This window comes from Aedes albopictus, chromosome 3 (genome assembly GCF_035046485.1).
Source record: "Aedes albopictus strain Foshan chromosome 3, AalbF5, whole genome shotgun sequence".
NCBI lineage: Eukaryota > Metazoa > Arthropoda > Insecta > Diptera > Culicidae > Aedes > Aedes albopictus.
Window position 1 is genome coordinate 118,332,441 of NC_085138.1, and position 14,330 is coordinate 118,346,770.

Below are 14,330 nucleotides of genomic sequence, written 5' to 3' on the forward strand. Positions count from 1 at the left end.
CGCCAGATCACGCTCCACCTGGTCCGCCCATCGTGCTCTCTGCGCTCCACGCCTTCTTGTACCAACCGGATGGTTAGCAAACACCAACTTTGCAGGGTTGTTGTCCGGCATTCTTGCAACATGCCCTGCCCACCGTATCCTTCCAGCTTTGGCCACTTTCTGGATGCTGTGTTCGCCGTAAAGTGCAGCGAGCTCGTGGTTCATCCTTCTCCGCCACACACCGTTCTCCTGCACACCGCCGAAGATCGTTCTTAGCACCCGTCGCTCGAAAACTCCGAGTGCTTGCAGGTCCTCCTCGAGCATCGTCCATGTCTCGTGTCCGTAGAGAACCACCGGTCTTATTAACGTCTTGTACATGGTACATTTGGTGCGGGGGTGAATCTTTTTTGACCGCAGTTTCTTCTGGAGCCCATAGTAGGCACGACTTCCACTGATGATGCGCCTTCGTATTTCACGGCTCACGTTATTGTCAGCCGTTAGCAAGGAACCGAGGTAGACGAATTCTTCTACCACCTCGAAAGTATCCCCGTCTATCGTAACATTGCTGCCAAGGCTTGTCCTGTCTCGCTCAGTCCCACCTACCAGCATGTACTTTGTCTTAGCCGCATTCACCACCAGTCCGACCTTTGCTGCTTCACGTTTCAGGCGGGTGTACTGTTCTGCCACCGTTCCAAATGTTCTGGCTATAATATCCATGTCATCCGCAAAACAGACAAATTGGCTGGATTTCGTGAAGATCGTACCTCGGCTGTTGAGCCCGGCTCGTCGCATAACACCTTCCAGGGCGATGTTGAATAGTAGGCAGGAAAGTCCATCACCTTGTCGTAGTCCCCGTCGAGATTCAAATGAACTGGATAGCTCACCCGAAATCCTTACGCTGTTCTGCACACCGTCCATCGTTGCTCTTATCAGTCTAGTCAGCTTCCCGGGAAAGCTGTTCTCGTCCATAATTTTCCATAGCTCTGTGCGGTCGATACTGTCGTATGCCGCTTTGAAGTCGATGAACAGGTGGTGCGTTGGGACCTGGTATTCACGGCATTTCTGGAGGATTTGCCGTACGGTGAAGATCTGGTCCGTTGTCGACCGGCCGTCGATGAAACCGGCTTGGTAACTTCCCACGAACTCATTTACTTTAGGTGAAAGACGACGGAAGATGATCTGGGATAGCACTTTGTAGGCGGCATTCAAAACGGTGATCGCTCGAAAGTTCTCACACATTAACTTGTCGCCTTTCTTGTGGATGGGACAGATTATCCCTTCCTTCCACTCCTCCGGTAGCTGTTCGGTTTCCCAGATCTTGACTACTAACTGGTGCAGACAGGTGACCAACTTTTCCGGGCCCATCTTGATGAGTTCTGCTGCGATACCGTCCTTACCAGCCGCTTTGTTGTTTTTGAGCTGGTGGATGGCATCCTTAACTTCCCTCAGCGTGGGAGTTGGTTCGTTCCCGTCCTCTGCTGCACCAACATAGTCATTTCCTCCGCTGCCTTGGTCCTCCGTGCCTACATTCTCTTCGCCATTCAGGTGCTCGTCGAAGTGCTGCTTCCACCTTTCGATTACCTCACGTTTGTCCGTCAGGAGGCTCCCTTCCTTATCCCTGCATATTTCGGCTTGCGGCACGTAGCCTTTGCGGGATGCGTTGAGCTTCTGGTAGAACTTGCGTGTTTCCTGTGAACGGCACAGCAGTTCCATTTCCTCGCACTCCGCTTCTTCCAGCCGGCGCTTTTTCTCCCGGAAGAGACGGGTCTGCTGCTTCCGCTTCTGTCTGTATCGCTCCACATTCTGTCGGGTTCCATGCTGCAGCATTACCGCCCGCGCTGCATCCTTCTCCTCCAGAACCGCTCTGCACTCCTCGTCGAACCAATCGTTTCGTCGACTCCGTTCTACGTACCCGATAGTGCTCTCGGCTGCGTTGTTGATGGCTGCTTTCACTGTACTCCAGCAGTCCTCTAGAGGGGCCACATCGAGCACACCCTCGTCCGGCAACGCTGCCTCGAGATTCTGCGCGTATGCGGTGGCGACATTCGGTTGCTTCAGTCGCTCTAGATCGTACCGGGGCGGCCGCCGGTAATGTACGTTGTTTATAACGGAGAGTTTTGGGCGCAGTTTAACCATCACCAGGTAGTGATCGGAGTCGATATTAGCGCCACGATAGGTCCTGACGTCGATAATGTCGGAGAAGTGCCGTCCATCAATCAGAACGTGGTCGATTTGCGATTCCGTTTGTTGTGGTGATCTCCAGGTGTAACGATACGTGAGGCTGTGCTGGAAGAAGGTGCTACGAATGGCCATGTTCTTGGAGGCGGCAAAATCGATTAGGCGTAGGCCATTTTCGTTCGTCAGCTGGTGGGCGCTGAACTTTCCAATCGTCGGTCTGAATTCCTCCTCCTGGCCTACCTGAGCGTTTAGATCCCCTATGATGATCTTGACGTCGTGGTTTGGGCAGCGGTCGTACTCGCGTTCGAGCTGCGCGTAAAATGCGTCTTTGTCATCATCAGTGCTTCCGGAGTGAGGGCTGTGCACGTTTATTATGCTAATGTTGAAGAATCGGCCCTTGATCCTCAACCTGCACATTCTTTCGTCGATCGGCCACCAACCGATCACGCGCCTCTGCATGTCGCCCATCACTATAAAAGCTGTTCCCAGCTCACGTGTGTTGCCGCAACTCTGGTAGATGGTATGATTACCTCTAAACGTTCGCACCATAGATCCTGTCCAACACACCTCCTGCAGCGCTACGATTCCGAACCCGCGGTCCTTCAGTATATCGGCGAGTATGCGGGTGCTCCCGATGAAGTTGAGAGATCTGCAGTTCCACGTACCGAGCTTCCAATCGCAAGTCCCTTTTCGTCGCTGTGGTCGTCGCCATTGGTATCGGTTCGCATTCTTCTCTTGTTGATTTTCCGGTGCTAGTCTTTTTTACGGCTGGCTCGCAGGGCCTGACACCAACCCACTAACCCAGGGAGCTGGGCTTACCTTCCCGGAAGCTACGGGTTCTGCATTGGCATTTCCTCCAACTACAGTGCTAAATAGCTAGGCTCGAGCGCCAGTCTTCGCCGGGGGTGGTGTTTTTAATGGGCGCCCAGGAGATAATATTTTACCTGAGCTTCCACCCCCCGCTAGATGGATTTATTAGGGTTTTTAAACTTTGGCATCGCAAATAATGTACATGGATTACTGCAGGATTTTTTTTTTCTGGTCTGCTTATTCTCACAGTATCGGCACTGCTCAAACGTCAAGTTTTTGGTGAAAGTAAGCAGGCCAGCATAAATTCGTGCAGAAGTTCATTGAGAGATTTGTTCTTGTACCGACTTTTCGAACCCTCTAAGCAGAATACTCTCTTCGAATGAGTGTAATCAGTTTTGTACCTTTAAATTCCGCCCTATGTTGCTATGTGCATAACTGACACTGAGGAAGATTACAAGTGGTAGTCGAAATACGCGTATCTGTCAAAGGATAAGCAACATAGGGCGGAATTAAAAGGTACGAAACTGATTACACTCATTCGGAGAGATTTGTGTTCAAAATATCAGCAAATTCGTTAACTTATTTCGAAAGTTACAGTGTTGGCAAGCTCGAACAGGTGATGCATGAAATAAATATACAGTGTATCAAACAATTGTCCGTTCATCAATTTGTTGGTCAAAATAATTATTCATTCAAATGTTCATAACTTTTTTATACGTCAATCAAAAACTGAAGCTGAAATTTTGACCAATCATGAATCGTATATTAAAACTCCGTTGGTAAAATTTTGAGCAAGATCGAATAGATTTTGTAAAAATAATAGAACTTTTAGAAAATATATCTCAATATGTAGTCGATGAAACTTTCTCATTTTTTTGTGTGTTACAGCTAATACCTAAGGTTTTCATATGCAGCTACTTTTGAGGTTTAATATTCACTACAAAAAATATGAAAAATGTGCTTATGTAGTTGACGATGTCTAAACATTTAATTTATTTTGCACATATAATCTGCCAAACATTTTCTACCGATAAAATTGCATTAACTGAACGAAATTACATGGGACCTATTCTTTATATGTGGTTTAGAAGGTCCTGTATGAAAATATTACATTAAGAGAGTTTGAAAACGTTGATAACACTTGGCACTTTTATTGGTCAAAATATGATGAATTTCCAAATGACACTCTGAACATATACAGATTTTTCATATTTTTTGTAGTGAATATAAAACCTCAAACGAAACTGCATATGGACACCTTAGGTATAAGCTGTATCGCAAAAAAAAAATAGAAAAAGTTTCATCGAGTACACATTGAGATATAATGTTTTAAAAATGAGTTCAAAAATCAAAAAGTTCTGTAACTTTCAAAAAACTTATTCGATCTCGCTCAAAATTTTACCAATGGAGCTTTAATATATGGTTTATGATTGATCAAAATTTCAGCGTATTTGATGGAAGTACAAAAAAGATATGAACATTTGAATGAAAAAGTATTTTGTCCAAAAAAATTACTGCACGGACAATTGTTTGATCCACTGCACGTGCATTTTACTGTTTCACAGTAGAAAAAAAGACAAATACATAAGTTGCATAAAAAACCAGGAACATTTTTGGAAGTAAGCTAGTAGATAAATAAATTTTCAAGACAACACAACGTATTTACTTTTTTCGGTAGCTTTTTGACTAAATTTTAACAACTGAATGCCGAACCCGTTCAACAAAAATGAATTGTTTACCTTTTCCTCACGTTGTTGTGTAGAACCTCAGTGTAAACGATTAAGAGTAAAACAATTATCAAAAAAAAAAAATAAGCGAAAAATTCAGCAAATCCTAAACAGATTACTTGCCAATATAAACAACCCAGAGAAGAAGACGGCTTGAATATTTTAAATAAAATACAGAACAGAATTTTTTTATTGACAAACCTACAACAAAACACACAAAACATCCCATACAGATTACAATATAATTTAGCACCATCGATGTCAGTCTAAGAAGTGAGAGTTTAGTCAACTTTGGAGCTGTCCATAAACCACGTGGTCATTTTTCTGTATACTTACTTCTTACTTGAAATTGATGTTTTCAATTTAAAAATAAAAACAAGAATTCTCGGAAAATAATGTTGGATCGCAAAACTCCAACAAAAACCTGAACGGTGGGGGTGGGGTTGTGTTTGGGGGAAGTGGGGGTTTCAATAAACAAAACAAAGAGTCTTTATTCCTCTGCAGAAAATTACAAGTGGTAGTCGAAATACGCGAATTTGTGAAAGGATAAGCATTACAGGGCCGGAGTTAAAGTTACAAAACTGAGTATACTCATTCAAAAAGAGTATTCCTGCTTAGAGGATTCAGAAAGTCGGTATAAGAAAACAAAGAGTGTCAATATACATTATGCATTCATTTTATTCGAAACCATTGGAGCCAAAAATTTTGGTCGACAATACACAAAACTCGACACGAACCTACATATTGCTTTCGTACGTGTTTACAGTTTGATTCCGAACATGGCAGCCTCATCCTTGTACTTTTCGGCAAAAGTGTTATCAGGATCGTACTTTCCTCGCAGAGAATTCCACTCGTTGGGACGCTGCTCGATCAGGAACTCGGCCACCTTGGCCGTGACCTCACGTTGCTTCTCATTGCACTTAGCACATCCGGTTGCAATCGCATCCGGCAGGTACTTCTTCAGCTCGTTTCCTTCCGGGGTGCATGGTCCGGCTTCCATCAGGCAGTTGAAGTAATTCTTGAAGAGACGATCCGAGTTGAGGATTTCATCTACGTCGATGTTGTCGTACTTGGTAGGATAACTATCCTGAGCGATGGCCAACGCAACCAGGGCGAACAAAATAAAGAATTTCATTGTTTTCTGATTAGGCAAAACTGGTGTTCTCCTGGGTGAATTGAACTGAACTGTGCTGATTTTTGTCTGTATATCCTATTTATATATGCCGCAAGGATGGGAGGAAGAACTGCAGCATTGCGAGAGATTTGAAAATCATTGTACCTAAAACAATTATCTCGTGTTTTATGCGATGCACAACGTCATCCTGGATCAGTGCAATTTGCAAATGGAAATTCGTTCATTTCAATTTTTTTTTCCTGAAACACAGTTAGAAACAATATGTTCTTATACCGACTTTTCGAACTCTCCAAGCAGAATACCCTCTTCGAAGGAGTGTAATCAGTTTCATACCTTTTAATTCCGCCCCAATATGTTACTTTACATAAAGTCATTTGAAATGTTCTTCATAATACCTGTTTGTTTTTATTTTCTTTCCCAGATTCAAAGCGGATCTTGAGGTAAGTATCGATGAAAACTGAAGAATTGCATGTAAGGGTCAAAGTACACATTATAGATTATACTAATATAACTGAAACGAAGCAAAACGGAAACAAAAAAAAACAAAGGCCATCTCATCACAGACAGCTTTGGTTCCAATGCAACTCATCATAGCCAACTCATTTATCGTAACTGCTCAACGGTAACAACGGATATAATGCTTGAGTTGCATATGGGATAATCATATTTCGACTTTGCCATGCACTTGTGATCAAATCGAGTATAAAATTGGAACGCCTCGCAATATGTGACACAGTTCAGTTCGGTGTTCCTTACAAAGCAATAGGTACCTACCACATCCGCAATGAAACTCGTAATCCTATTCGCCCTGATCGCGATGGCCATCGCCCAGGACAGCTATCCCACCAAGTACGACAACATCGACGTGGATGAAATCCTCAACTCAGATCGTCTCTTCAAGAACTACTTCAACTGCCTGATGGAAGCCGGACCGTGCACCCCGGAAGGAAACGAGCTGAAGAAGTATCTGCCGGATGCCATTGCGACCGGATGCGCCAAATGTAACGAGAAGCAGCGTGAGGTGACGGCCAAGGTTGCCAAGTTCCTGATCGAGCAGCGTCCCAATGAGTGGAATTCTCTGCGAGGAAAGTACGATCCTGATAACACCTTTGCCGAGAAGTACAAGGATGAGGCGGCCAAGTTCGGAATCAAGCTATAAGAGGTTGACTAGTGGTATCTGTCTCCACTGAAATGAAGAGCGAATTGAAAATATAAAATTTTGTCTATGAACAAAGACAATGCACAATGCACATAAATCAATTTTTGTCTTTTTTTCACAAATTATTATTGACCGAAAAACAATTCACACATTTGTTATATATTTTAACGGTGTATCTATTAGAAGCATCGTGGGCAACAGCATACCATTATAGCAGCAAGGGACCGTTCATAAAACACGGAGACAAAATTAGGATCATCTGATACGCCTCCCACCCCACCCTCTAGAGGCACTACTTATACAGAGTTATACAGAGGTGCAGTTATACATTTCTGTTAGGTTGTGAGCCCAGAAAAGAATCACTGCGAAGAGACTTCTGGGAACAAATCGTCCCCTTATTGCTAGAACTAGGTAACTGGTTTGACGAAATCTCGCGGATTTTGTTTATATCTGAACATTTACAACAATAAACAAAAGTTTGTCCATTGTAACTACGAAAACATATAATAATTCAGCTTTTAAGACCAAACAAGTATTTGTTTTATTGCAGAATTGGTTTTACCAGCCATTTTGAGCCGAACTTCCCAAAACGAGTTACCTAGTTCTAGCATTAAGGGGGCGAAATGATCAAGAAATAAAGAAGCATTTAGCTGGATTCCGTGACTTAATAATTCCAACTTCCAGTGAAGGTCGCGTGCAGTTCAAATGCTGCTGAAATAGGGATAGACAACTGTGGAAGTTTGTCTATCCACGCACAACACCGAATTCGGTACCTATTTGAAATTTGGATGGGCTGCAAAACGGTGAGTCGATAAGGAGAGCGTCTAACATAGCTCTGATCCTCACAAGTTCCTACCTCATGCTTCCACGGGTCAAACGATGACAAAGACCGCCAGCTAAGAGTTGTGTGCTTAGCTGCTAGTGCAGCCTGGGCACTGTTGTCCTTCTGACTTCAGCTAGATTGAGGAGGTACGACCCGAGCGTCTGTTCACCAAGAAGGTGCGGCTCAAACAGCGTCTGTTCTGGCATCCAGCGGCTGAGTAAGAAACGCTGCACCACGCCCAGCTAGATCCAAGGTGGTAGCCCCATCAGCGTGGTCGTCCCAGTGTTGGTTGGGACGTTAAACAAAACTGGCACGATGGCCCTCCGGCGAGACAGGAGTGTTGGCGTAGGCCCAATAAGCCACCCGTAAAAATCCCCATTGCGAATAACATAGGAGAAAATACGACTCGATACAATCGGCAAAGACCCACGCGACGAAATAAGGACTACGATTGGAAACTTGGAACATGGAATTGCAAGTCACTAAGGACGGTTCATTTTATAAAGAGGACACCTTATTTGTGTGATATCTTTTTTATTTTTCAATAAAATCATTATCGGTTTTTTGCATAAATTTCCATAGCTATTCTACAGTGTAGGAAAAATATAACATTATACAAATTGTCCTTAGTTATGGAACTGAAGCGGTTTTCGTTTAAACTCAATAAAACCCGATTTTTCAAAATTCTACACAACTTTCCACATGCATAACTTTAAAATTTTCTTGAACTTTTCAATGTGTTGGGATCTAATACTATTCTTCTAAAGGTAGTGTGTAATAGTTGGTCAGTAATAATGCACCAAGCATTATACAGCTTGATATAGTGAGTTACCTTGTTATCAATGAAATTGATAAAAAAAATACTTATTTTAGTCCAGTGATGCAATAACACTACGGAATCAGTTCAAAATTTGTCCAGTATAGAAGACAATCGCATTCTTAATGATACCGAAGAAAAATATGCTTTAAAGTACATTCTTCATAATAAATTTAATACTTAATGATGGCCATAATGAAAAATTGCATACTTTTTGCTCCATAAATGCATGTTTTTGATTCTAGAGAAGCTTATTATTATTTATTTTCAGCAAGGCCTGACCGTATGTGATTATATACCTTATTGGAAAATAACTACATGTTTATTTTTATTTTCGACATCATTGTTAAGTTGTATTTGCAATAGAGTACATCGTTATTTAGAAGAACCTTCAAAGAACGAAGCGGTTTTATCTCCGGTAACTGCCATGAAGCACAGTAACCAAGCCAACAGTGCAATCAAGAAGCGGTTTTCTGCATATGAAATTGCATTATTAGTACTTTCGACTAGATCCATTGAAAACATTCAAAATTTAATATTATTAAACATTTTTGTTTAACAAATAAATTTTATTCTGAAAATCAAGTCCAAATTGTAACTTTAATATCTCAACAACCATTATTCCGATTAGGTTTATATTTTGCCAGAATATGTATCACTCAAACTACTGCAGCATGGCAAACACTTTTATGCAATTAAAAACGATACACCGATGGTTTACAGAAATTTTGTGTTTTTCTTTAGTTTTTGGGAATTGAAAAATTGATCTCTCGAAACACTTTGCCACATTTCTATGAAATTCAATAATTTTAACCCAATTTATTTATAGTTATTATCTGCTAATATAATGTACTGAACAACTAACCAAGGCTGTTCAAATTTGAACTACGCGTTTTCTTTTTATAGCCTTGCAAAGTTGTCCTCTTTATAAAATGAACAGTCCTTAGGTTTCGCAGGATGTGATACGATAATTTACGACGAACTACATCCCCGCAACTTCGACATCGTGGCGTTGCAGGAACTTTGTTGGACTGGACAGAAAGTGAGGAAAAGTGGGCATCGAGCGGCTACCTTCTACCAAAGCTGTGTCACCACCGATGAACTGGGAACAGGATTTTAGTGTTGGGTAAGATGCGACAACGTGTGATCGTGTGGCAGCCGATCAACGCAAGGATGTGCATATTAAGAGTTAAGGGCCGTTTCTTCAACTACAGCATCATCAACGTCCACTGCCCACACGAAGGGAGACCTGATGACGGGAAAGAAGCGTTCTACGCGCAGTTAGAGCAAACATACGATGGTTGCTCGCCACGTGACGTGAAAATCGTTGTCGGCGACATGAACGCGCAGGTAGGAAGGGAGGAAATGTACAGACCGGTAATCGGGCGAAACAGCCTGCACGCCGTATCGAATGATAACGGCCAGCGATGCGTAAACTTTGCAGCCTCCCGCGGTATGGTAGTCTGAAGCACTTTCTTCCCCCGCAAAGATATCCTCAAAGCCACCTGGAGATCACCCGACCATCAAACAGAAAACCAAATCCACCACGTTCTAATCGACGGTAAATTCTTCTCGGATATAACCAACGTCCGCACATACCGCAGTGCGAATATAGATTCGGATCACTACTTAGTCGCTGTATGCATGCGCTCAAAACTTTCGACAGTTATCACCACGCGTCGAAGTCGAACGCCTACGCTCAACATCGAGCAACTTTGTAACGTAGAAGTGGCTCAAGACTACGCGCAGCAGTTAGCAGTGGCCCTACCAACGGAAGAGCAGCTTGGCGCAGCTACACTTGAAGATGGCTGGAGGGACATCCGATCTGCCATAGGTAGTACCTCGGCTGCAGCACTAGGTTTCGCGACTCCGAATCACAGAAACGACTGGTACGACGGCGAATGTGAACAGTTGAAAAACAGGTGGCGGCAGCATTACGATGAGCACCTCAATGGCGACGTTGCAAGTACCGAAGTTGGCGTGGTAACAGATTTAGGGATATGTGCACAGGACGAAAGACTTCCGGCCCCTGACCTCCAAGAGATTGAGGAGGAGGTTGGCCGGTTGAAAAACAACAAAGCCGCTGGGGCAGATCAACTACCAAGCGAGCTTCTAAAATACGGTGGAGAAGCACTGGTGAGAGCACTACACTGGGTCATTACCAAGATTTGGGAGGAGGAAGTATTACCGGAGGAATGGATGGAAGGTATCGTGTGTCCCATCTACAAAAAGGGCAACAAGTTGGATTGCGGGAACTATCGCGCGATCACACTACTGAGCGCTGCCTACAAGGTACTCTCCCAAATTTTATGCCACCGTCTATCACCGATTGCAAGAGAGTTCGTGGGGCAATACCAGGCTGGATTCATGGTTGAACGCGCTACAACGGATCAGATGTTCGCTATCCGCCAGGTGTTGCAGAAATGCCGCGAATACAACGTGCCCACACATCACTTGTTCATCGATTTCAAATCGGCGTATGATACAATCGATCGAGAACAGCTATGGCAGATTATGCATGAATACGGATTCCCGGATAAACTGATACGGTTGATCAAGGCGACGATGGATCGAGTGATGTGCGTAGTTCGAGTATCAGGGACACTCTCGAGTCCCTTCGAATCTCGCAGAGGGTTACGGCAAGGTGATGGTCTTTCGTGCTTGCTGCTCAACATTGCGTTAGAAGGTGTAATTATGAGAGCTGGGATTAACACGAGTGGTACGATTTTCACGAAGTCCGTTCAGCTGCTTGGTTTCGCTGATGATATTGATATTATTGCTCGTAAATTTGAGACGATGGCGGAAACGTACATCCGACTAAAGAGTGAAGCCAGGCGAATCCGATTAGTCATTAATGTGTCGAAGACAAAGTACATGATGGCAAAGGGCTCCAGGGAGGAATCACCGCGCCCGCCACCCCGAATTCATATCGACGGTGATGAATTCGAGGCGGTTGAAGAATTCGTGTACTTGGGCTCACTGGTGACCGCCGACAACGACACCAGCAGAGAAATTCAGAGGCGCATTGTGGCAGGAAATCGTTCTTACTTTGGACTCCGCAGAACTCTACGATCGAATAAAGTTCGCCGTAACACGAAGTTAACCATCTACAAAACGCTGATTAGACCGGTCGTCCTCTATGGGCACGAAACATGGACCCTACGTGCAGAGGACCAACGCGCCCTTGGAGTTTTCGAACGGAAGGTGTTGCGTACCATCTACGGCGAAGTGCAGATGGAAGACGGGACTTGGAGAAGGCGAATGAACCACGAGCTGCATCAGCTGCTGAGAGAACCAACCATCGTCCATACCGCGAAAATTGGGAGGCTACGGTGGGCGGGTCACGTCATCAGGATGTCGGATAGCAACCCGACTAAAATGGTTCTCGAGAGTCATCCGACCGGTACAAGAAGACGTGGAGCGCAGCGAGCTAGGTGGGTCGACCAAGTGGAGGACGATCTGCGGACCCTACGCAGAATGCGGAACTGGAGACAAACTGCCATGGACCGAGTGGAATGGAGGAGGCTACTACATATGTACAGCAGACGCCACCCCGGCCTTAGCCTGATTGGTAAGGTAAGTAAGTTGAAATTTGGATGAATGGTGACGAGAAGGATCTGGCAGCAGAATTCGTTTGTTGTTCCACCTGCCATGCCACTATGTAATTCATTTTTGACACTTTCAACATCAGTCCGACTTTTGCAGCTCTTTTTTCAGGCGAGTGTACAGTTTCGTCACCGTTCCTAATGTTCTACCAATGATATCCATGACATCCGAAATACAGACAAATTGGTCGATTAACATGAAAAACGTGCTCCGACTGTTGATCTCGGCTCGTCGCATAACACCTTTCAGGGCGATGCTGAACAGCTGGCATGAGAGCCCATCATCTTGTTGTATTACCCAGTCAGATTCGAAAGAACTAGACAGATCACCCGAGACCCTTACACAGTTGTTTACATCGTGTATCATCGCTTTAATCAGTCTTGCAAGCGTCCCGGAGAAGACGTTCGCGTCCATGATTTTCCATAGCTCTGAGCGATCGATAGGGGAGACTGGGTAGACTTGATCCCATTTTCGGATGTTTTGGAATAGCCCAAAATATTTCCGAAGGACTGAAAACCAACAATCAGCCGTAATATCATATTGTAGTAGTTGGGGTAAAAATATGCTAGAAGAAAACTGGTTTTGATTCCCACAAAACATGGGAAGTACAAGTCTCCACAGGGATCAAGTCTCCTCAGTGTCCCCTACTGTTTCACGTCGCCTTGAAGTCAATGAACAGGGGGTTCGTTGAGACCTTGTATTCGTGACATATTTGGGGGAATTTGAAGATCTGGTTCGTTATCGAGTGGCCGTCATTGAATCGATAACCTTCCCATAAACTACTTAACCTTGAGTGAAAGACGACGGAAGCTGATCTGTGATAGCACTTTGTAAGCGGCATTCAGAAATATGATCGCTCAGAACCGGAAGTTCTTACACTCCAATTTGACACCTTTCTTGTACATGGGGCAACTGACCCCTTTTTCCACTTCTCCGACAGCTGTTCGGTCTCCAAGGTTTGGACTATTCGTCGGTGCAGGCAGGTGGCCACCTTTCCCTGGCCCATCTTGATGAGTTCCGCTTCGATACCATCCTTACCAGCAGACTTATTGTTCTTGAGCTGCTGGATGACATCCTTAACTTCCCTCTACGTGGGAGTTGCCTCGTTGTTGCTCCCTGTTGTACTGACATAGTCATTTTTTCCACTGCCTTGATCCTCAATATCTGCGCTTCCCGCACCATTCAGGTGTTCGTCATAGTACTGCTTCCACCTTTCAATCACCTCGCATTGGTCCGTCAACATGCTGCCGTCCTTATCCTTGCATATTTTGGCTCGCGGCACAAAGTTTTTGCGCGATGCGTTGAGTTTTGGTAGAACTTCCGTGTTCCTTGTAAACGGCACAGCAGTTCCATTTGTTCACACTCCACTTCTTCCAGGCGGCGCTTTTTCTCCCGGAAGAGGCTGGTCTGATATTTCCGCGTTCTTTTACATCTTTCCACGTTCTACCGAGTACCGTGCTGCAGCATGGCCGCCCTCACTGCATTCTTCTCTTCCAAAATTTTGCTGCACTCGTCATCCAACCAATCGTTCCTCCGGCTGCGTTCCACATCCTTAACGTTGGTCTTAGCTGCGTTGTTGATGATGATCGTAGGTACTCCAGAAGTCCTCGTGAGAGGCGGATTGTACAATCTGACATACTGGATTGCCTTCCTTAGAGTAAGATTTTTTGAAAGCCAATTCAGTAATAATTTTCCCACCATATATCAAATTCAAACCTTACAGGAAGTACCATAAACAGCTGGACCCGACAGTTACAGTTGGACGATATATAGGACAAATAACGACATAAATATTGTAAGTTTAAACAACTAGACATTAACACACAGAATAAGTACGAATATTACATTACAGTACCCCCTGAGAAAGACACAAACCCTGTGTCGAAACGTCGAGTAAATAAAGGATGTCGTTTGTTCATTTTATGATTGCGTAGCCAAAAATACTTACGGTGCAAGCAGGCGGCCAACTCTCCAGGCCCATCTTAATCAGTTCAGCTCCAAAACCAACTGGTTTATTTGTATTGAGCTGCTGAATAGCATCCTTAAGCTCTATGTTGCTCTCTGCAGTACTGACGTAATCTATTCTCCCGCTGCCT

At 44.2% G+C, this 14,330-nt stretch overlaps 2 protein-coding genes across 2 annotated transcripts; one reads left to right on the top strand and one right to left on the bottom strand.

The window, feature by feature from the left end:
- Window positions 1–5,344: 5,344 nt before the first annotated feature.
- On the bottom strand, window positions 5,345–5,898 carry LOC109399341 (ejaculatory bulb-specific protein 3-like). Its single transcript, XM_029877274.2, has one exon. The coding sequence runs from the start codon at window positions 5,827–5,829 to the stop codon at window positions 5,455–5,457; it is 375 nt and encodes a 124-aa protein (XP_029733134.2). The 5' UTR covers window positions 5,830–5,898; the 3' UTR covers window positions 5,345–5,454.
- Window positions 5,899–6,550: 652 nt separating this feature from the next.
- LOC109433343 (ejaculatory bulb-specific protein 3-like) lies at window positions 6,551–7,102 on the top strand. Its single transcript, XM_019709772.3, has one exon. It carries the CDS (start codon window positions 6,614–6,616, stop codon window positions 6,986–6,988), a length of 375 nt encoding a protein of 124 aa, XP_019565317.3. The 5' UTR covers window positions 6,551–6,613; the 3' UTR covers window positions 6,989–7,102.
- The last annotated feature ends 7,228 nt before the right edge of the window (window positions 7,103–14,330 follow it).